General features: G+C 30.6%; 1 protein-coding gene across 1 annotated transcript in view; it reads left to right on the top strand.

The window, feature by feature from the left end:
- Nucleotides 1-25,014, top strand: part of NCAM2 (neural cell adhesion molecule 2) — a 436,725-nt gene extending 411,711 nt beyond the window's left edge. Inside the window, exons 16-18 of the mRNA XM_010960127.3 lie at nt 10,914-11,118; nt 16,944-17,063; nt 19,557-25,014. Of these exons, the coding sequence (XP_010958429.2) occupies nt 10,914-11,118; nt 16,944-17,063; nt 19,557-19,668 (437 nt within the window). The 3' untranslated portion in view covers nt 19,669-25,014. The remainder of the gene's footprint in view (nt 1-10,913; nt 11,119-16,943; nt 17,064-19,556) is intronic.
- Nucleotides 25,015-25,529: the final 515 nt, after the last annotated feature.

The following is a 25,529-nucleotide window of genomic DNA, read 5'->3' as shown; positions in this document are numbered from 1 at the left end:
GAACTTGACCAGTTAATGACTGAATTAAGGGAACTGACATTTAATTTATTCCTTTTTTAACACTGTCTTGTTTTGATCATATTTACTTCAATCTGAGAAGCTCCCTTTCCTACTAGCCAATAAAAATTTCATTATCTTATGGGCAAAAGCTAAATCAACTCCACCCCAAAGCAAACTAAACATTTATCGTAAGATTTAAACTGCAAATGAAGAAAGTATACAGTTAATGAACTTCAAATGTAGCAATTTGAGTAGATAATTATGACATATAAAAATATATTGTATCTCTTTGTCCCATTTATTTGACAGTTTTGTGGCAAGTGGTCTACATTCTGACATATTTAAAATTTGAAATGTCAGTGAAGATAAGAGCATAGATATTCTGTTTCCGCCAGGACTTTGAGATATTTCACAATTTTTCATGCTTTATAATTATGCCAGAAATCATACTGAGAATTTAACAAGTTTCCATCAACATTCCCATAGAAGAATAATATCTTTATATTTTAGGTTGTTTACTTTTTATTGGGAATTGTTTTAAAAAGATAGATACTAAAACCTTAAGGTGGATTGGGTGGATAGTTAAAAAAAAAAAAGGGTGAAAGTTAGTGAACTACATGAACTGTCTTTCCATTTAAAAGTATACAGAATAATTATACATAGTTACACAAATTTATAGTATTGTTTTGTATTATACAGTGTCTTTTTTAAAATATATTAATAGGCATTAATTATCTAATGTTAATGTAATCACTAATCACATCTAAGAGACGAGTCTATTTACTAGATTCTTGAATGCAGACATCAAGCAGAGGTTGACATGCCTGTGTGCATTATGGAAACAGGTGTGGAATGGGAGAGAGGGGAGACTGGACAGACATTCCACAGCTGTAGCCCAGGCCTCTACCAGCTCCCTCCTAGCCATCGCGGCAGGCTCTGTTCCCTGTCTGTGAACCTCTGCCAACTCCCTACCATCTTTTAGAAAAAGGTCACAGGTTTTGTTGTTGGTGATGTTCATTTATTTTGTTTTGGTTGATTGATTCATTTGTTTATCTATTCTATTCCAAGGTCTATTCTCTTTAATCTCATCATTTATCACCAGTTACCCCCAATAGCACACCTCTAATATCCATTTATATAACTGCTAATTTCAGAATACATTGTATATTTACCATCTCCATCTTTGCTCACATGACATTCTGACTGAAATGGACTCCTCTTGGCATGTAGAAAGTTTATTTTTTAACATTATCTTGAAAGTTACCCTCTCTAGCAAGCCTTCCTTGACCACTAACCATTAACTTACATGCTTCTTCCACCCATCTGCTGGGGTCGCATTATTTTTCACAGCTGGGAAAGCAATCGATTGCACTGAATTTCAGTTTCTAAGGTACATGTCTTACTCACCAAGAGTCCTTTGCCTTTGTCTTATTTTTTTCTTACAACTGCTTAACAAACTAGTTTAATAACATTGTGATAAATGAAAGTGTGATCACATGTCTTTGACCAATTTATCCCTGAACAAAAACACCACTATTGTAATATAAAGGACAAGATGATATTTTGAAAAGATATTTAAGTTATAATTCCAGCTTTGTTAAACAAACCTAGAGAAACATACAGAAAAAGACACTCAGAAAAGAGTATAGTGTTTTACAATTATAAATGTCATTTATATAATATACATGTTTATAATTCCCCTCCCATTACTAAACCAATTATCCTCAATTAGCCACTTTTTCTTGCCCCAAATCAAATATTTAGTTTAAAAAAAGAGTCTGGTTTATTAGTGCTGCCTCCTGACCCCACCATCTTCCATGTAATACCTCTGAGAAGGAAAAAGTGACTTGAAGAGAAATTTTGGATTAACACTGAGTTTATATTTTTTAAAAAATAATTATACGTGTAACATGATTTTGAGAGAAAAATCAAAATGACTGGAGAATAGAGACATGTTAATAAGGAACAGGTGATATAAAATACAATCTTTACCCCGCTCCCCAAAATAGTAGGGTTGTATGAAAAGAAATTTAGTATTAAGCAATTGACTGTCTACATCAATACTGTTTAACAGAGTACACACAGAAAAGACATGATCATCTTTTTAACATGTACTGAAAGTAGCCTGAAGGTTTAAACATGTATGAATAACAACATAAGGCTTTATTGATATATTTGAGTAATGTTGAAAATGTTGGTGAATTTTCCTTATAATTTTTAAAATCTGATCATTTCAAATGCCTAAATTAATGTGTGAATACTACAAATAGTATCATCGAAGAACAAGAAAGGTGAAAAATCATACACAGTGAAATTTCACGTAAGGATTAACCTCCAACATGACTTTCATGATTTGTTTCTAGGTACATAAGGAGCTCAGATGAACTCAATACATGTTCATTTAAAACACAGCTAGCTACTTTTATGTGATTCTAAAAACTAAAAATCCCTCAGACAGATCACAAAGCACTTAGAAATTGGTATAATTTCATATAACTATTTCCTCAAGATTCTAATAGTTTTGATTTTTAATATATTTTTAAGGTTTTCAATTTCAAAATTCCAGTATTCTTTTTCCAAAATGCAATTTTTCATAAAAGACTCTTTGCAGTTTTCTCTTCACTGATGACAGTACTCTTTTCACACCATCACAGATTTACCAGCATTATGTACTTTTTTTCCTTTAAATAATTCACTGAAAAATGTGTGAGATTATGTTATATCCATGGTTTTCTTACAACTAGTTCAGTAAGCAATTAAATATCTGAATAAAATGAACTTGATTGCACTTAAAAAATTGCTAATAAGTTCATTTTGTCAGGAAGCTGGATGATATAAATGCTTTATCTCATAAATGCTATGATTTGTCCAAAAGGGAACAGACAGATGACAAAGTAAAAGATTAAAACACAAAGGGAGTATAAGTCTTAATTTAGGAAGGAGACTTGGATCCACTTTTTAATCATCTTTTGAGAGTCTTCATCTTATTTTTATTTAAATAAAGATAAATGTGTCTAAAATACTGTGCAAAATAATCAGAACAATAAAACTAACAAAAATGATAACTATATATATATTCTTGTCCCCAAACTGAGCAAAAGTCAGTGTCACCCGTCAGAAACAGTAAGAGCATTATCATTCATTTCAACATCTTTCCATGATCAAAAAGGCTTTTAATCTGACATATGGAAATAAGGGACTAACCAAAAAAATAACTTACTATATGAATAATGAATAAATAAAAAAGAAATATTACACAAAAAAACTTGAGTTCTGATCACAATGAAATGCACATTGAAAGCTAGAAGAATGAAAATATACTTAAAACTTAGGCCTTAATATAGAGTGTTTATCAAAAACAATCATGAAAAAACACTTGTAAAATATAAACATGCATTTTACAATTATTTTTATGAATCATAGTTCATGAATGCTCAAATATTTGAGCTAAAATCTAGGAGTTTTGGGTAAAAGTAGAGAAGTTTTCATTTTTAAAAAGAAGATGCTATAAACAAAGAATAATAAGTTGCTAGAAACAAAGTTGTGAGTAACAGGTGTAGTAAATGCAATAACAAAGTATTTGTTTAGTGTTTTGGAATTTTCAATGTAGCTTCCTATGATTCTCAAATAATATTTAGCTAGGACACATGGGAATTATTATCCACATTTCATCAGTAAGGAAAGAGAATAAAATTACAATTATGATTTAGAGATGTCGAATTATAGTAAGTGGGCCACAAAATGAGTGAACAATACCACAGTGGACATAAAAAAAATTAGAGTTTCCATCAACATTTATTTTTATCATCTTTATAATTATTTTTATGTCTTATAATTGTACATTGCAATTTCCTCAAAGGATCAATATATTATGAAATGTTACTTGTTTAAAACTTAAAAGAAAATCACATTATCATAGAATGAAATAATTTTCCTTTGGGGTTGTACGGGGAAGCAATTTAAAAAGTGGCTTGGATTAGAAGAAGAATATAAACTCCAATCATAGTTGCTCTTGAGTTTGTTGTTTGAATATTTAAAATATTTGAATTAATGGAAAATGATATTTTCAATCATCCTTGATGATACAGTTTGCAATGATTTGCTTCTTTCTATTTAATACAATTAAAGGGATATTGACAAGACATTGGAAACCTCAGAAGTTCAAACATGAATCAAAACTCAATAGATCCATCAATTCAGGGATGAACAGCAGTCACCATAAATGCAGGATACCCAAGTCATGACATAACAAAAGTAATGTGGTATTTGGAGAAATGGAAATAGTGTGGCATCGTGCTTAGATTGTTAATATCAGCAGTTTCAACATTTCCCTCTATAACGGTGAATTTTACAACGTACACAAATCAGTTTTTTTCCTCTGTTTGTGATTATACCTGCAAAAGATGATCTGAAATTCATGTTGTTTCAAATATGTAAAAGTAGATATTTGGAATCATTTTTCTAAATACCTAAAATATTTAAATATGTCATTATGCCTGATTCCTCATTTAGTATAAGTGAGAAGACTATGTAGTCTAAAGACAAATCATAACTAATGTAGGTTGTGTTTAGCAGGTCAGAGATTCTCTGTAGGAAACAGAAAGTCTTATAAATGCAGCATTTCCCTACACATCTCCTCAGGGTTGGAAAACATTATTTTCTGTCTTGACAAGTGGATTATGCCAAGAAATGCAAAGCCTGCAGCTTTGTCTTTGCTGGGGGAATCTTGGGATTGTAATTGATTTTCAATATCCCCACTGTTTTAAAAGCTGTAAAACATTAAAATTTTAAAATATTTTAAAAATATATTTTTCTGTTGGCATAGTCTAGACTTTAGCCTTATTTTTGTATTTTGGCTTTTTCTATTATACTTCCTTATTCTTAGTTGATTTGGGGGATCCTAAAAAAAAAATCACAGAACATTATTAGTTTAAAATAATTTTCAAATATATAAATGGCAGGTGATTTTAGAAAACAGCTGTCTAACATAACAAAAGAAACTATGTGAAATCTTTAAGGATGGTAGTTGGCTTTTAAATTAGTGCAATATGTTTTCTCTTAAAAGCATGTATTACCCTAGAATGAAACTTCTGCAATGCGAGGCGATTACCATAATCCTAGCAAAAGCTCTAGGTATTAACTGTATGTCCTTCTTAATCTAAAAATCTCATCCCTTTGTTCCTTTGTTGTGTTTTTTGGAATCCAGTAAGTGAAGTTAAATTTGGGAAACTGATGCTTCATAAGTAAAAATGAACTTAGATGATCTGAAAGTCGTGTTGTTTCAAATTTTAAATAGATGTATAGAATAAGCCTAAATAAAGACTTCTGTTAATTTTATTCCATCTTAGTACATAACAGGAAACCTTTCTAATTCTGTAATAATTCTGTAACACTCAATGAAGGTTTGTGAAACATAAGTGGATTAATGATCCTTTAAGAAAATAATGAAACTATGTGGACACAAACATCTTTGGGTAATCTAGATGTCTGATTTTAAAGTAGCTGACCATTGTGGCTTAGATGGATTTCAAATGCAGAGTTGCCCACTCCATCTCTTTCCACATAGGGTGAAACATACGTGTGTATAGATTTGTGTCTCGATTTTCCATAGATCATTTGATATTTGAAGGTGTGTCACACTAGGCAGGATGAAGGAAGAACAGGTAAACAGGAGACGAATAGACCTACTTCTATTGTGGACAGGTATCATATCTAGTCATGTTATGATAAACATCAAAAAGAGTTTTTCTTGTTGTCTTTTATACACTTAAATTTACTGTATTTAGCAGTACCTCTTATGAAAATAAGAACCACTATCCTGGGAGCAACAAACAAATCTCCATTAGGACCCTACAAATTAAAAAAGCATTTTTTTTCTCCATATCTTTATCACAGCTTTCCACATCTAAAAGTAGTTCTCAATCTATAGAAAAAGAGTTAAATAAAATCCTGAACTATTTAAGGAGTCAAAAAGCAATGTTAGTTTTATGAATAAAGGATACTGATTTTTTAATATCAAGTATAATTTTCTTGGAAAATTAACTCAGTGTTTTGGCAGTGAGTTAATTTATGCAACAGAAACATGAAAAGACATGCAGGTGGCATATTTGGAATAAATTTTTTTTTCTTATTTTAGTGCTTTGATTTTATATTTTGATGACAATTAGAATGCAATTACATAAAGGTTTGGGGATATGTATTGGTTTAGTTAGCCAATTTAGAAATTTAGTTTGGTTGGTTTGGTTTAATTAGCCAATATCTAAATTGTTAGAAAAAGTTAGAAATTGCCTAGCTAAACAAATTTCATGGTGTGGGAGGCGCAGTGTTGAGGGAGGTTATACAAATTCGTTTAGATTGACTCTCATTTTTTTTTTGACAATAAAATGTCTACCAAAAATAGATGTTTGAACTTTTTGATTTCTAAATTATTTATTCTTATACAATTCTAATATGAAATCTCTTTTCAAAAGAGCATAGAAAAGATCACTAATAAAGGAGCTGAAAGCAAGAATCAAAAATATATAAAAGCAAGAAATAATTGTTTGTATTATTATACTTTATTTAAATAGCTGTTTATCCACTAGTAGTATAGGAGAAATGGATATTGATATTTTTATGTAAGCAAATTATACATTTTAATTTATTCTATATTTTATTGCTGTCTTTTGATTATTTGATGCTGAATATCAAATACAAAATAATGACTTGAATACAGGTATAAAAAAATAAAACCTGAAGCTAGTCTTCATTTGTACAGATCTAATATTAAGTAAGGGTTCTCTTGTGACTTAGGTCACTGTAGTTTCTGTTCCTCATTTTCATTATGTAGAAGGTAGACCTGAAAATACATATTTATAGAGTTGTAATAAAAATTATATCATAAAACACACATGTAAGTATTTGGGGAAGCTATAAAAGAAAAGATGCATTTAAAAATCCTGTAAATGGTTGCTATGCTCAGTTTCTATTTGTTATACAATTAAAATCATAATTAACTTATCAAGAAATTTTTTTTTGTATATTACTGAGAAAATAAATTACTGCTAGAGCACAAATCCTAGTGATGTAATGTTACATAGAGTTACAGCTTTGTTTGTGAAAAGTCCAAAAACAAGTAAATGAACTTTCACAGTGGAGGAAGATGGTGGCAGAAAAAAGAGAAAACATTAGAATATTTAGCTTGTATAGTTATTGTAGCCTAACTTCATGGGATAAGAGAAAGTGTAAGCATTTATATACATTCTCAAGCTGAAATTTAAAAAAAAAACATAACTTTCAAAAGACAACATACTTATATATTTATAGCATAAACCTATTTGATGTCCATGCCTATCCTCCATAGTGACAAAATTATATTTGGTTTTTCATAAAAATAATTTCAAGTAATATTCCAATATTGTAATCATAAGCTTAAAAGGTATAATTTTGTTTCTCTAGAAAAAAAGTAATAGCTACTTTAGCATCAATATTCCCTCACCATAAGGTGCTTTAGAAATATAATGTTTCTAAGAGCTTTTTCTAACTTGGGAATGAAAGAGATCGATATACTGGTTTAATGTTAAAAGGTCACAAATAAAATATTTATCATCTAAAAGCTAACTAGCTAAACCTAAGTCATTAAAAAAAAAACCCTAAGTCTCCTGTATTCTCAGGAGAATAATCAATGCTTAATAAGAGATACTGAAGTTTGCTGATGAAGAAATATATTTAATGGACTAACTTTAAATGGTCTATTTTTTCACCAAAATATGATTTTCCCAGAATTTTGCATAGTACAATAATAATAAAATAAAAATTTGCATAGTAGGAGTATAATAATAATGGTTTAAAAAATAAAATTGTTAAATTTTTGCTTAGTGCTGGGCAGTAAGTGTTTGAAATGTTAAATACGTTATTATACTCACAACAATTTTTCCAACAACCTCATAACCCAGTTTGTGGTGGTTGTTTCCTAATTGTCCCCATTTCAATGAAGAGGCATCTTAGGCTTAGAGAAAAGTTAGCTGACACAGCCAAGGATACACAGGAGTAAGTGATGGAACCCGGATTTTCTGACACCAGCTCTAGTGTATTTTAGTACAAAGCAAGAGTCTTCACATTTTAAAAAGATAAATGGAGATTTATATACTGGACCAGATATATCATCACTGAGCTATGAGATTTATTGCCTAGGACTACGTCCGCATGTGAGAGGAGCCTAAACGAAGTAGGTAAGAAGTGATTAGTTTAAAGCTTGAATGTCATTGAGTCAGTATATCTACAGCGGCTAAAGCCCAATCGGATATGTATTTTTCTACTATGCTTGTCTCAGCTTTGATTATTGAATCATGCACAGAACACCCAAAATGATTTCTTATGAATTTTGAAAAAAGTGTATTTTTGCCTTATATACAATCAAAAGTATTTCACAGGCGAGTTGTCTTCATTATATTGCAATCCTAGATTCAAATGAGAATCATTTATATTTTAAAATAGATAATGGAAGCAAATGTATAAAATGATTTTTTAAATTGCTAAAAGAAATCATTTTCTTGATACATTGTTTTATAGCATTGTTTTAATCTTGCAAATAAATACACCTTTGAGAATGATAAATCATATTTGGAATCTCATTGCCTATCTGTATATTGGAACTTGGCCAAAAAAAACCCCACTAAATTTCCATGGCTGAAAAATCCTTTTGTTTCTCTAGTCTTTCCTTAAAGTGGGTTCATGTGATAAGAGAATAGTTCTGTGGAAGCTAATGATTTCTTTGGATATGAGCTAGGAAATTTTGCTACACTAAAACCATCTAAATAGGGTGTTAAACTTTGATGTGGAAGGAGATTCTGAAATTGGCATGAAAATATTTTTTTTTCCTCCAACATTGTTTTGTGTTTATTACCTGTTTCTCATTATCAGAAATAAAATAATTATAATCAAAATTACACTTTTCTTGGGCATGTGAGTTCCCAGTTTGTTGATTCAGTACTTAAAGAATTCTTATTTGCAACATCATGGGACGCTGGAGAAGTACAGCTGTATTTCAGCACAGGTGAACAAGAGTTGCCTGGTGAGTGCCAGGCACCAATGTCACAAATAGAATGGTTTTTATTAATCTATTTTCAAGCTCTGAGAGTGTTAAGAAATATAAATAACATGTATTTCCTGGAAAAAAATAAAATAAATTGAGACATGAGGTTCATAAAAATAAACTAGGATTCAGACAGATGTGATATATTCAAGACTAGCCTGTTAGTGGAAGATTCAAAATAAGAATAATTATGTCTAAAAAAATAGTTATATCTAAAAAAAAAAAAGAACCTAAATACAAAACAGAAACAGACTCATAGACATATAATATAAAGTTGTGGTTGCCAAGGGGGAGGAGGGTGAAAAGGGATAGACTGGGAGTTCAAAATTTGTAGATATTGACAGATATATGTAGAATAGATAAACAAGATTATACTGTATAGCACAGAGAAATATATACAGGATCTTGTGGTAGCTCACAGTGAAAAAGAAATGTGACTATCAATATATGTATGTTCATGTATAACTGAAAAATTGTGCTCTACACTGAAGTTGACACAACATTGTAAAATGACTATAACTCAATAAAAAAAATTAAAAAAAAAAATAAGTAGCCCAAACTCATCAAGATGTTTAAAAAAAATAGTTATATCGATTCCTTTGGATCACAATTTCTTCAAGTCATTATTAAAATATATTAAACCTAATTTAAAACACATGACTTACCAAATCTTTGTTTTACATATACATTTTTTCAGAAATGGTTTTCTCAAAACCAAAATTTGCATCTGTCCCTGTATCTGTCACTTGTAATACACATCACTCACATACTGAGCATGCTGTTATGATGCTGAGTGATAAGTGTATTTCATCTTTAAGAAAAGATCATTATAATTTTATAATGTTATGTAAGCAAATTTTTACCTAATCATGTTGAGTCATCTTTGAATAATTCTATAAAAGTGTCTTTTTTTTTCCCTCTAGATAACACAATATCGCCAGTTTAATCCTGTGTTTTTCCATTGCCCTCATTCTCCTAACTACATTGTTATAGCTCAGTAGTCTGCCCTCATATTCAATTACAGGCATTTAACATTTGATCCGTTTTCTCCATACCAGCCCCTCTGCCATGTCTACTTTCTCAGTCAGCATATTCCACCCTAGTCTCAATCATCTCTTTCCTGGGTACTTTGCATATGATTTTCCTGCAACTACATGCCAAGAAAAATTGTCTCCCAACTTCCCTGACCTCTTCATGATACGACATCAGAAAGGTCATAAGTACCATAGTTCTTTTAAAGTTTGCCCCTAGTTTAATATGATTTCTTAAAATATTAACTGGAAAATACAAGTAAACCATTTATTCTAAAAATGATAATTTTAAAAATATTTCTAAGCAGATACTTGTAAAGTGTATTATCTGTCAAAGCAAACTGGTAAGGCCATCATTTGCAAGCTTAAGCCTTAAAATTAAAATAATTCTGTATGGAACATTTAACACTTCTTTTGAGGAATTTTGACTGTATTTTTCTTTTAACAAAGTGATGATCTATTAATGGCTGTGACTTTTTGACAGAGTATAGTTAGGGTTATGATAATATTCATTATCTTTCCCAAAGGGAATCAAGAAGTATATTAGTAAGAAGAGTCACTTAGAGTTTTTTATTCTAAGGAAAATTTGTAAAAAATATTTCAAATCCTTAACATGTCAGTTGCTTAAAATGGTATTTGAAAACCAGACAATAGCTCTCAACAATTATGAAATCGAAGTCTGCCAGTGAATTTATTTTTCCTGTCTCTTGAGATAAGTGTTTCTAGGATTAGATGATTTCTTTTTTAAATAATTGTATAATCTTTTCTAATTTGGGGTTTAATAAAATTGTTCTCTTTTATTTTTTAAGACACACTTTTTAATGGTCTTGGGCTTGGAGCGGTCATTGGTCTGGGAGTTGCCGCCCTCTTGCTAATCCTTGTGGTAACAGATGTCAGCTGCTTCTTTATCCGACAATGTGGGTTATTGATGTGCATCACCAGGAGAATGTGTGGGAAGAAAAGTGGCTCCAGTGGCAAAAGTAAAGAACTTGAAGAGGGAAAAGCTGCATACCTGTGAGTATCACACATCTGCACCAATGGTAGCCATTTCGTACATCTTTTTATTGTTGAGTCACTTCTATGCATTTTCCTGTATACATTTAGGAGCGTATGGTCTCATAAATTATTTTCTAGACTCTAGATATAGGAGAATCCATTTTGCATGGCTGCATTTTTTTTAAATCTCCAAGCCTATTTCATTCCTACTAGGCAATTTGTCTATATTTCTTATGGATATTCTGTAAGGAATAGTTTCACTTCATGGGATGATAAATTAGATAGCCTACATTTTCAATCTTAAAAAAGCAGGTTAAATTCACAATCAAAATGTCACCTTCTTACTTGTTGGACACAACACATAGCAAAGAAAAAACCAAAATTAGACTCTACTTCATGCTTGAAAGAGATATTAATCACATAGCAAATATGGTGGAAACAATTCACTATCCGGTATATTTTATTTTGCTCATAGGAACGTGTTTTACTTCCTAATAACTTGCTGTATTTTTAAATTGTCTTATTAACTAAACAAACATGTCATCAAATTTAGTTTAGTTTCTTTTTCACATAGTGAGAAAACTATGTACTATATACCATAGTTACACATTTATATATATATGATACATATAAATATACACACACATAACTCAAAACTGAATTTTATATATCTTCATTCTTGCTCAACTATTCACTAAATGGAATAAATTGTAGGTAATAAGCATTGTTATATAATCTAGGGATCAAGTGGTGAACAAAACAAACAAGAACGTTGTTCACATGGAATTCATATTTTAATGCATGAAGACAGATAATAAACATTAAAAGTAAAAATGTCTGGTAATGATAAGCACTAGGAAAAACAAAAAATAGAGTGATAAACCATTACTAGAGGTGGATCATTTAAGACCTCTCAAGGGAGGTGAAACTTAAGCTGAAGAGTGAGTGATAAAGACCCAGAAATATAACCATGAGGGGAGGCAATTCTAAGCAAGTATTTTTGTAACAATATATACACAGATTGTTAAGACAGGGGGAAGCTTACTCTGTTAAAGGCCAGATGGATCTGAATGGAGTGAAGCAGAGACAGAAACAGGTATAAATATCAGGCAGGAGAATTATCTTAATACGAAAGTATTTAATCTTCTTTGGGTCAAAGTAAGGAAAAGTATTTTTTAAATAGAAAGCTACTAAATTTTTTTTTCCCCTAAGATTTCTTTAGCTACTAGTGAAGAATGGATTACTGGAAGGTTGGTATATGTAGAGGGAAGGTTTAAAATCAAGGAGACTGGGTAGAAGAATCTTGAGATACACCACATGAAAAATTATGGTCTTTTGTACCAAGCTAGTGGTACTATAGGCATAGAAAAGTGCATAGCATTAGATAGAATCAAGGTAGCATCAGCTACTGCTGACTGATCTGCCTTGGAGAGAAAGAGAAATCAAAGAAGACCTTCATGTTTTTGTTTTAATTAACCAGAGGGATGGTGGTGACTATGTGCAAAACAACAAGATATACCCAAGTTATGCTGTTTATTTTTATTTGAATATTAATTAGTAATTTATCCACAAACACTTCTGTTTGTAATTCCTGCCGAGTTTAATTAACCTTAAAGACTTGGGAAGATGAAAACACATGGTTCATTCCATCTTGTTATCCATCATAGCTTTTTAAGTCACAATTTCCTCTGCCTTTGGAAAAGAGTTTTCAACTCTTTTTTGAAAATTCATTGTTCAAATTGGAAAAAAATTATATAAAATATCAGTCAGAAAAAGGATATAATTGATTTGAATAATTGGATTTACACTAGCTTCTAAACATGATCTCAAGCATTCTGAGACTAGTCCTTTCTTGTTATCACAAGTTATAAGATCATGTAGGTTTATTACAAAACACATTAATCACACACTTAGAGCATTCACGTTTAAAGAACAGTATATTGCAGAAAAAGAAGATTAAAGTCAATGGCATACAAGATGGCTTCATGATTCTGATGTCACTTAAAGTATAATTAAATGTAATTTATACAGGGTAGGAATTAGACTCATGGAGATTATATGTGTGCTTTGGATATATTCACCTAAGGGTAAGTAAACTATGCACTTGGTATTCCTTGCAGCATTTATTATAATAGAAAAGATTGGAAACAATCTCAAACTGATCTATATATATTTATTCATATATATGCATGTATATATTTTATTGCAATTTGTCTCACATAACAATGCACGACAGTAATGTCTCGTTTCAGTTCATGAATTTCTCACTCTTTCTGTATAAGTAGTATTCTATAGATTGTATACCATGTATACCATAATGTATTTATCCATTTATCTATTGTTTTAATTTAGATGAAACTTTCAATATCTTTATAAATTACTGTTATATTGTTATAATTGTTATAATTTAGATGAAATTTTCAGTATCTTTATAATATTGAAGTAAATATGATGTTTTGAACTTCATTTTTACCTAAATCCTATTGTAAATATACATGAAACTCCTACATGTGGGATGGAAGATCAAAACTGAAAAATGCTGGCAAATTGCCCATGAAAGACAACACCAGTTCACACTTCCAAATAATCACAGATTATAAATTTTCCTGTAGCTTTTCAAACATTGAATATTATCAATTTTTTTATCCAATAAATGAAAAATATCGTTTAAATTTTGTTTTTTCTGATCTGTGTTGAGTCTATTTGTTTTATGATTTTGTTTCCTCTTCATATTCTTTACACACTTTCATAGAGTTATTTAACTTTTCTTTCACTTGTTGATTACATAACATGACCCTTAATCATTGGATGTTGCATTTGTTGCAAATATTTTTCCCAATCTATCCCAAAGTTTGGATTTTGCTAATTATGCCATTATTTATATGAACTTTACATTTTTATTTAAGAATTGATGAATTGTAAAAAATGCTTATGCAGTGAGCTATTGGGAGAGTCAGCCAGTTGGGTTCTAAGACACAACCTCTTAACTGCTCTGCTATACTTGTCATCATTTTCTGCTTAATAATCAGTTCTAGAAATCGTGCTGGAATTTATATAATGTTTAGAAGTCTGTCAGTTGTAAAATTTTCTATAAATGTTGGCATAAATTTTATGCCAATTTAAACAAAATATTGCCTTGTCACTCTTTAGAATTCCGTAGGCAATATTGATCATGATTCTGATGTCACTTAAAGTATAATTAAATGTAATTTATACCAGGCAGGAATTAGACTCATGTAGATTATATGTGTGATTTGGATATATTCACCTAAGGGTAAGTAAACTATGCACTTGGCATTCCCTGCAGTATTTATTGTAATAGAAAAGATCAGAAACAATCTCAATGTTTGTCAGTTGGTGACTTCAATACATGGTGGTGAATATCCATAATGGAATATGTAATGGGATAGTTTGCACCATGGAAAAGATTGAGGCTGCTCTAATGGTTTTTTATGGGCTCCAACTAATACCTAGTGTTAATTGAGAAGGCAAAATTAATGTAGTTAGTGTACTACCATTTGTGTAAAAATAATGCATTTTCACACATATATGCTGGCATATGCCTAAAGAATCTTTCGAAAACAAGGCAATTTTCTGTCTGATAAATAACTAAATATCCTAAATATCCTACAAACAGAAAATGGTAGGGAAATTCATGTTTCCCTCTACACCATTTTGTGGTATTCTATGCTACAATATGAATATGCTAGCTAGTTAAAAATTTTTAAAAAATCATTAAAAGCAAAAATAAGTATTTTAGGACAACTCACCATTTTCTCTTGTTACTCTATTTCCTTTCAAAAATGTTTATTTTTATCCTTTCTAGTTTAAAGTTGTCCACTTACCTGTTTATTTTTGGTAAGAAAGGATACAATTAAAATCCAAGATCACTATCTGTTCTACCTTTTCTTTGCATTCTGTTTATTTCATCTTGATCTCTACCTATCATTAAAATAATTAAAAATAAAATCCAATTTTAAAAATCACTTTTCTGCTCAGAATAACCAATATCTATGTTTTTTCAAACAGTATTAACCTCTATGTCATGAAGACTTTTTTTAAAGGAATCAGTTGAAGAATATCAACAACAGCAAACAAACAAATTTAAAAGAAAACAACATAAAACTAAAATCTAATGGTGACCAACTTCTTAATTCTCTTTATTATTACATACATCTTGCTGACCTGGAGCCTCAGAACAGAGAATGTTGTTAAAAATGTTTGAATCACCAGGTCCCACGGACAATTGAACATGAGAGATGTAAAAAGTTCTTCACTAGTGACTTCTAGATTTTCTTCAAAGTTTTATCTGTGTCTATGTGAGGTACCTACATACTCAAATAAGAGCAACAACACCACACCTGCCACCTGATCAAAAGTGTTTTATCTTCCTCAGTATTTTTCTTTTTAGGTTTCAGCATTTGTGAGGTCTGTTAAATATTTGAGCCATTGTTGGGTTTCTGTTGTTTGCCTTCTTTTAAATGTAATCCTAGTTAACTTGATTTTAAAGACCTAATTTCACTGTCATATATCTACCATTACAGTATCAAATAGAAAACTTTCACTGCCCTAATATGACCAGAGCTCCACCATTACTTCCTGCCCTCTTTCCCTCACCCTGGCAACCACTGATCTTTTTACTGTCTACACAGTTTTGTCTTTTCCAAAACATCATTTAGGTGGAATACACAGTATGGAACATTTTCAAACTGGCTTATTTTCCCTAGAAATTTGCATTTAGGGTTCTTCTGTGTCTTTTTGTGGCTTGATAACTCATTTCTCTTTATTACCAAATAACATTCAATTGTATGGATGTATCACAGTTTATCCATTCACCTGTTGAATGACATCTCAGTTGGATCAAATTTTTGGCAATTATGAATAGAACTTCTTTACAGATTCATATACAGATTTTTGAATGGATATAAGTTTTCAAGTCATTTGGGTAAATACGTAAGAGTGCAATTATGGGACTGTATGGTAAGGTTATATTCCTGGGTGTTTGAAAACCCCATCCCTTCCTAATTTTCATTTGTACCAGTAATCTGTATGAAGAGTACATCATTCTCAGCCCTTATATCTTACTTCACTCTTTATCATTAGCAAATGCCTTTCTTATTTTCCCTTCTTTTAATTTTTTTGTGCTATGAAACTCTGCAGTAAAATTTCTATTTATAATTATGATAAATTATACTTAATTTCAGATTTTAGAAATCCAGTAAAGATAACATGGATAATAAATCATAAATGAAAATAATCATGCATATATGTTACAATATTGTTTTTATTTGAACTATTTGGTGAAAACATAAATATATTAAAAGTCAATTATTGCATTATAGTCAAAATAATTCATATAAATTCACACGTACATTTAAATCAATAAAATGTATCTTATATATAAATTTTATCTTCAAAATTTTTAAATAGAACCAAAGTTTCTGATGTTATTTTTCAAATAAAATTTTTTTTAAAGTGCATGGCTAGTTAGTGGGGAAAAGCTACTTCATTTCATAAACTGTATTTAACAAAATATTTTCCTTTATTTCCAAAAAGAAACTGCACTATCAAATTTAAAATTTGAACTACTTTTCAAAATATTTAACACAATTTTGATAAGAAAAAGAATTCTAGACAAAATGGAATTTCTTCTATTTTTTCTGAGGGAATAATATATGGCTAGATGAATTTAAATGTTAAAAAATTCTTAATGATATTCCTATTCTGACCGTATTGGATTTATTTAAGGGGTGGTGGGATTTTTGTGGATATTTTAAACTATGTTCCATAATGCATCCATTTTTACATTTCATACATAATATTTTTAAATTTATTCTTTCTAGGAAAGATGGATCAAAAGAACCTATAGTGGAGATGAGAACAGAGGATGAAAGAATTACTAATCATGAAGATGGGAGCCCAGTAAATGAGCCAAATGAAACCACGCCACTAACAGAACCTGAGTATGTAGCGTGAAATGTTTAATTATTTTTGGATAAGTGCTTGTAAAGTGGTTAACACATTATCATTATTTGTAGCTTGCATTGACAAATAACACCATTATTAAAACCATGTTGTTTCTTCTTCAGTGAAAGTACATGTGAGTATCAAAAATTGAGATATTTCATATGAAGATTTTGGATCAATGTCAGAGAAAATCTACTATTCAAATATATATTCGTAATTTTATGTAAAAATATCAAGATGATAGAAGCATGTTACAGAGTTGGGTTTTCCTACATTAATCTTACTGTTTAAGAAAGTGATACTTTCAAAATACAATTGATTTTTGCTGAGATAAAGATGTGTCAGGATATTAGTCATTGCTTTGGATATGCATAGAATGGCCTAAAATAGAAATAAATAGTGTGAAATATATACAAATCTATTTAAAAAAATATGTATATATATTGGTCAAGAAGACAAAGAACTGGTAAATAGTCTATCATTTTAATGTCTCTATAGTACATGATGTTTGGTCTCCATGCAAGATTGTGTCGTCTACTTCTTTCTGCACCCATCAGAACCCCATTAAAACCATAATAAATATTTCAACTAAACCTGCAAAGATGATGTTCATGACTAGGAAAGTTAAAATAATTAAAACCATAGGCATTATATTAAGTAGTAATACCAGTGTTCTACTGAGTATATTTGATACTAACAAAACCATGGCTATCATATTATTCTTTAAACCCTGCTCACCAAAATGACTTTGAAATTTTATTGTTTTTCAAAACAAATATCTCTTCCTCGGCCAGCTAGCATTCTCTTGCAGAGAAATTTGATTTAGGCTCCTCGTACTAAATCAAAGGCTGAGTGTTGTCACAGGTGAAGAAAGTAACTTGTTTCAGAAATGTCCTTTTTCAGCTCTCAGGGGAATGAAATGATTAATATTTAGACAAATACAAAGCTCTACTCTGTAGCTTAAATTTTGGCTTAAATCTTTAGGCCCTTTTTAGTGACTGCGTTTAGAGATTATTATGTTCTAGCTTGACGTTAACTCTTGTAGAGGCAGCTTTCACAAGGTGGGTTCTGTGTACTCCCTTTCAGAAATCAGAAGCCTTTTCAATGAAGCAAAAAAGCCTTTTCAACAAAACAAATTCCTAACTATTAATTAACACTTACTCTAATATATTGGTGTGTATGAAAACTAGTTAAGAAAATGCCCTTATATAAAGCAGGACTATATTTTGAAACAAGACAAAACTAGGTGGTTTAATAACTATTCTGGTTCTCAGTTAAAGAAAAGGAATACTCAACATAAAAATAATCAAATTAATAGTACTCTTTAAAAATATAATTTAACATAAATATAAGTAGTGAAAAAATATATATGCGAAAGTACACTATCCACGAATTAGTTATAAACACTGGTTAATTACAAATTCAGTACATAGTTCTGTGATTAAAAGCGGTGTTAAGCATTATGCTAAGCTCCCATTCAAGCTTTAAATCTCTGTACATTTTGATGCTAGAAATAACCCGTTGTTTCTATAATCTTTTATTATCAATATTTTCAGTACTTGGTAATGGGAGAAAAGAAGTGTGAATGCACCATTTATAATATACATAAATGTAGCTTGCCCTAGTAGTTACAAAGTACATGTTTCTTTGTTCTCAGAAATGAATCATAGTTTCTGCCCATGACTTACTTTTGATTGGTTAGTTTTCACACAATAGCTTTGACTTGCAGAATATTTCTTACTCTTCTCATTCAGAAATATAAAAGAAATTGCAAATGAATTTCAGAGGAAATACCATAGTAGCATTCACTGCTTCATAAAATGTTGAGATTAAAGTCACAGAGGTGAATTGGAATTCTGTGTGTAACTTAATTTTTTTTGATGTGAAAAAATATTTTGTCAGAAGAAGAAATTTTATCCTTGAAGCCATGTGCACAGAAATAGTAGTAAAACACTGAATCTAAGACTGGTAGAAAAAACTCAAAATCTTGATTTGTTGTCATCATAGTATGATTTGTAAAACTGTCTTAATATTAAGAAATAAAGGTTGTTTCAGAGTTTAAAATTGGAAACAACTCCCAAGCAAGTGCTCATAAATTATACAAAAGTAATAAGAAAAAAAAGTGAAAAAAGACTAGGTAAAGAAAAGAAATAGAGTAAATATAAAAAAATGAGAAAGTCCTGAAATACATTTATTTGCATTAAGTTCCAAAGATTATTACTAATTCACTCAGCATTTATAGTTTATGTAATAATATGTCAGCAACTATTGATTATTTTTACTTGAAAAACTTAAGTACTAGTAAATCTTCTATTAAACATATAAAATTGTTTTGACTTTTACATTCCAAAACACTTTCATTATATTTTTAATACATCAGTGGGTTATCAAATCTAAGCCACCCCATAATGAATGATTTGGTACATCTAAATCTGCCACTTCAAAGTGCCTTAGCAAATTAAGTTGATTATTTTTGTATTCTCTTCCAGAAAATTGCCCTTAAAAGAAGAAAATGGGAAAGAAGTCCTAAATCCAGAAACTATAGAAATTAAGGTTTCTAATGACATCATTCAATCAAAAGAAGACGACAGCAAAGCGTAACAGCAAGATTACAGAGTCATGATCAACGCAACAAAGAGCATTTGCATTGCCGTGAACCCCATGACCAAAACTATTCCACTGACCTTAATTTCTCGGGAAACTTCTAGCTTGGAATAGCTTGTATACATATACATATGATCAAATACTCCTGCCCATGGTCTGTTTCCTTTGGTTGTTGTTGTTGTTGTTACTGTTGTTGTTTACTTTCTTATGAATTTCAGTATAGAGACCTGACTGGCACCAACTCTTTGTATCAATTTGACCTTATGATTCAAGTCCTGCAATTTATTATATGGCTAAAGTGCTCTATTTCTTAAGAACTATACTTCATACCACAACCTCTACACAAATAGGGGTTTAAGAAAAACCAAAACAAAGTCTTTGTGAGCTAAATGCATAAGAAAGCCCTGCATGTTTTTTAATCCAGTCGTGGGCAAAAAGATTATTAAGGTGAATTTCAGTTTAAGATGAAACCACTTAATAAAGCTTACACTTTTCATTCGGAGAATTTCAGGGAATTTAGGCTTGAAGGAGCCAGTTATCTTTAGTAGACGTTAAATACTGAGAGAAACTTTGGAAAACTCTTTTTAAGTTATAATTACAACATGGATTTTTGACAGACTGAAGTGCCAGATCAAAATTGTTACCCATTTGAGCAAATATTAGTTGTGTGTAAAATTAGATTAGAAAGATTCCGTAAATCTCGATCTCTTTATATATGCCATATTCACTCACAGTGGATTACACACACAAAAAATGTATTGCAAGTGAAAATAATATTGATTTCTGCCCTCAGCTTCAAATAAAATAAATTGAAATGGGAACAATATCAATGTTGTCTTGATATATTTATAAATATGTGATTTTTTTTACTTTTTAAATAAGTTTATCAAAAAAAGTCATGTTCAAACACTTGATCATATCTTCAGACACATTTTTGCCCATTGTTTTAAATAATCTTTGTTTAAAAATTAATTTTCCCAGTGTTATTGGTCAATCATTATACGTAATTGGCTAATAGGAATTCAAATCCTTAGTGGTTAAATAATGGAGAAATTAACATTTAAACATTGTAATGAAAGTGTAAATGATAAATGATTGAATTACCACTAACTGTTTTTATTCTGGATGTTGTAGCTAGAAGTCATTTTAAAATTTTGATAAACAATTCTGGTTGAAGAAATTCCTTAACTATTCAACACAAACTTTCTAATAGTACCTGTTAGTAATATATACCAGAATAAAATACTTATTAACTTCCAAGCTATGCAAGCTCCCAGAGGTAAAAGGATGAAACATGATTTCCACTTACATGTAAGGTAAAAAAAAAAATGTATTTATGATTATAAATATACGTACCAATTGGGAGCAGGTTTTAGATTATCCCTTACCCTAGAGAGCCAAAGGTTTCTTTAGGCCCCATCATGTTCATAAGCTTTCGTGTTTCAGGTGGTATCATCTCTCAAATATTGACTGGTTGGGGAATGCATACCAATAGAACATTGGAGGAAAGTCTTAACAGTGCAGAGCGACCTGTTTTAGGATGTCTCTCTACAGAGATCATTTGATGAATATTAAATATAACACTAACGACACTCATAAACACTTTCATTTACAAAGTGCTTGGAACTGTCAGCCAAGGAAAGACAGCTAACTAATTCTCCAAAACTTTGATTATTATAGGACAGAATGTGCCTATTTACATGTTCAGGCACTAAATCGCCACAGTGTCGTTGCCAAAATGTACAGGTTATATGATGCAGGAATCTCTCCTTGTTCTCCTTTCAGGCATATTCTGAAGAAAAGCATTCTTGTGCCTACGTAGGAATTTGAATAGAAATTATACAACTGGTCTTTTGATGACTTTGACTGTTGCTGTTGAGTTTACGTTTGTCTGATCATCCGTTTGCTTTATTTTACTGTTTCTGCCCTTTTGTTCCAATGTGCTACAACTAGTCAGAATACTTGAATTATTTTGTGCAGACTAAATGGGCTTAGGTAAGTGTCCGTGAAGCAATAGCCGTGGATGCTAATTTTTCCTGGCTAGGGCTACGTGGTTTTAAGTAATTATGGTGAAAGAATTAGGAAAACTGAGAAAGTGATTTAGCATGTTTACTATTGTTCTATCCATGCTATATTTCAAGAGCAGAGAAATCATAATAAAGAACAAAGATTTTTGTTTCCTCAGTTTGAAAGTTCTGTTTCTCTCATTTCTTTGGACTTTTCATGTAAAGCAATTTAATTAAATATTTCTTTTCTATATACATATATATATATATACACACAATATGTTGTTAAATTTCTTGCCACTAATGTGGAATAATGATCTGAAGTTAACAGATAATCTGAAACTAATTGTAAACAGACTGTTTCAATACATTGCTTCAATTGTCCAGTGGTCCTTATCTCTTGTCCTTGAAATCTATGCCCTGTGGGAGCAAGGCAATACTGTCATCTGTGATAAACTTTTCTTTTTCTTTCTTTTTTCTTTCCAATGGAATGCTCCTTGTAAAAGTTTCCAGAAGAGATGGCTTGTAGTAAATTGTAAAATATGAGTAGAATTGAAATAATCTGTTTCTTATTTTTCTTTTTTTATTCTAGACTAAACATATCCATATGACTGTATAAATGTTATTTTTACTGTCTAAGAGTACTCTTAAATGTTAGTATAAAATGTCAAAGAGTTGACTGAATATAGGTACTGTTAAATAACCAGAGCCCTATGCTACTTTAAACAGAGAAGCAAAGATATCATTGAAAATATTGGTATTTCTTGATAGGTTTTGTGCAATTAGGCAATGACAATCTATATTCAATAACAAATACGAGGGAACAGTAATATTAGCATTTTAAGACCCATTTGGTTTTTAAAACTGGCACAAATTAATGTGTCAACATATTTTACAATGATCTGCAAAGCAATTTAAAAATTTTGATTTCTAGAGATTTATTTATTATTTTTTTGTGGGTTGATCTATGGCCATTCTAACCTCTAACGTTAATGTAATGTTTCTCAAGCTTTCCTTTATTTTTTCACTATTAGTACCTATAAAAGCATTTTTCGAAGACTATTTGATCCTGCAAAGTTTACATGAATCTTAGTCTTTGAATTAATTTATATGAATAGAAAGTTTTTATTAATCAAATTATTTATTTGAGTGCCAACCATTAAGTGTAATTTTATAATTATACCTTAATTTTATGCATCTTATTTTAAATAATTAAGATGTATTTGTGCCTTTGGAGTAGCATGACATTCTGCTTTATTAAAAGAAAAAAACACAGCTGCAATCTTTATTGATATATTTTGCTTGTAACTGTGAAACTTGAATGATACTGTCTTACTTACATTTAGTGAATAAGCTCAGTTCAAAGGATTTCACCTTGAAAACAAAATCTCAATAAAACAAATTATACTGTGTAACTTATTTCCACTCATGACAAAGCAATTCTTTTGATGCACACACAAAATATACTTAATTTGTTCTGTATTGTTGTTCTAGACAATAAGTATATTCCAGATATTATTGACATTGAGTTTTACTAGTTGTAAGACAAAGACAACAGATGACTTTTTAAAATAGGGTAAATTAATACGGTGTCACTTGGGTCTACATCACTCCTGCTATGTATTTGATTTGGGATTATAAATCATCCTCTACTGTTGATGATAAAATAATCACTCATGAAAATATCTACAACTAAAGTGATAAAATAATCTCCATTTCTTAATTTAAGAAATGTTGGAATGACTTCTTACGATTACTTGTGAAATTTGCAATGTTCTTTTTCACAGAGAATAATGTAAATGCTCAATTTCAACCCCTCATGGAGTTATTTTTCATAATCATAAATAGAGTGCTTATTCAATAGAGTTTATGCATAGATGAGAATACACTTTTAAATGAGATTGTTTGCATTATTTATCTTTAGAGAGAAAAGATTTGCACCTTCTTATTAACCCTTTAAAGCATTATTACATTGTCTTTCACACTGAAATCACATATGGATGTATTAGCATATGCCAGAATTTCACTGTGGAAGATCCCAGAAGTGAAGTACTTCAATCCTAAAATGAAAATCTCTCCAAAAAGTATTCTACTCACAGGCTTACTAATGTTCTGAGATGAAATGACTAGATGCATAAATGAGAAAGTTATAAAAGAGCCTAGATGTAGTAGTTACTGGACAAATGTAATTTCCTTCCAACTCTGTCCTCTCCTTTTTAAAAATAGCATTTTCTCATGTAGATGTATCTATTTAACATTATACAGAATGCTAATAGATTAATGATTTCCCCTCATAGACTCTTATACACAATGCTTTATATTTATTTGATAACATATTAAAAATTCCTAGAAAAATAGTTTATTATTCACTATAGGATTTTATCAATAACTTAGCTACCTTAGTTGGTACCACCACTTTAATTTTTTAATAAAATTTTCAGGATTTTGGTTACATGATGTTCATTATAATTAATATAAAAATCACCCATATAAATTTAATGTTGCCACTTATTTTAATTGTTTTCCTAAAATTAAAATGTATATCTTTTAGCATCTGGTTTTAGTCTTCCTTGGAACAACATAAGCAAAGCAGTGACTGTTGGAGCATTTCAAATCACAACCAGGTACAGGATAATAGAGGAACAAAGATCTGAAAGAATCCAGAAAGGCAGACTAAACTCTGATGTTGGAAATAGGTGACCTTGGTGTGAGAAGTTCTGGAGCAGGGACAAGGAAGATTGCATAGATAAAAATTGAGACCAATTACATTGATGCGAAGGAGAAAACTTAGTGAAATCCAGAGGAGAAAGTTAACCTGGATAGAACCTATGATTCCATTTTGCAAATAGGATGTTTTTAGAGAACAACAAGCATTGTATAAAGTAAATGGTACTGTTAAGAGGAAACATATTTGTTCCAATTCTTAAAGGAATGTTCATGGTTTAGCATTTGCCTCTAAACTCTGTTAGAAATATGTGAACTTAGAAATAAAGGTTAAAAAAACATATTTTTTTGGTACGTGAATTCTATGCTGTGTTCAGTATGCATTAAAATATGCTGTCTTTTATTTTCTTTAACTTATATATGCCATTCAAATTCTATATTCTTAAGTTGGCTACCACAAAGTTTTCTTATTGTTTCAATATAGTACGTCCCTATGAAATGCTGTGTATATATATGTCTAAACTGTACAAAATATACTGCAAATGTTGAAGTTTTGTATTTATGAGAGACATTGAAAGTATGGCTTACAGTATATCAAAATTGTCACTCTTCACCATTTGTATATTAATAGTAAAGATACTTTTACTTTAATAAAGTGTTGCATTTATGTTTATTTTGAATACTATCTCTGCACTGAGTGAACTTATGACTTGAGAAACATTTTTCACTTAAAAATTTTTTTCAAACCTATCTCTAAATATTCAAAAGGAGAGAATGCCTTCTGTCCTCTGGCCTCACCCTGAGTCATAATCGCTGGGCTTCCACTTGATGCCCCATCAGAGAGGTTAATGAGTAAACAGTCAGTAAGAGCAGCAGTTCTCAAAACGTGGTCCCAGCCCAGCAGCACGGGCACCACCTGGGAACTTGTTAGAAATATAAACTTCTGGACTCCAGCACAGACCTAGCCAGCCAGAATAACCAGGGAGAGGAGCCTGTCTTTCAACACGCCTTTCTGGGAATTCTGATGCACACAGAAATTTGATGGGCACTGGGTGGAGACACACTTTCACAGTAAGCTGGTATTAACTTCTAGTTCATGTTAGAATTTTCTTTCTCATTTTTATGTAGATTATCTACTTTCAGGATTTCGTGAGTTAATTAAAAGAAGCCGCTAATCATTCCTCACAA

Source organism: Camelus bactrianus, chromosome 1 (assembly GCF_048773025.1).
Source record: "Camelus bactrianus isolate YW-2024 breed Bactrian camel chromosome 1, ASM4877302v1, whole genome shotgun sequence".
NCBI lineage: Eukaryota > Metazoa > Chordata > Mammalia > Artiodactyla > Camelidae > Camelus > Camelus bactrianus.
The sequence above is the reverse complement of the archived record's forward strand: the minus strand, read 5'-3'. Positions and strand labels throughout refer to the sequence as shown.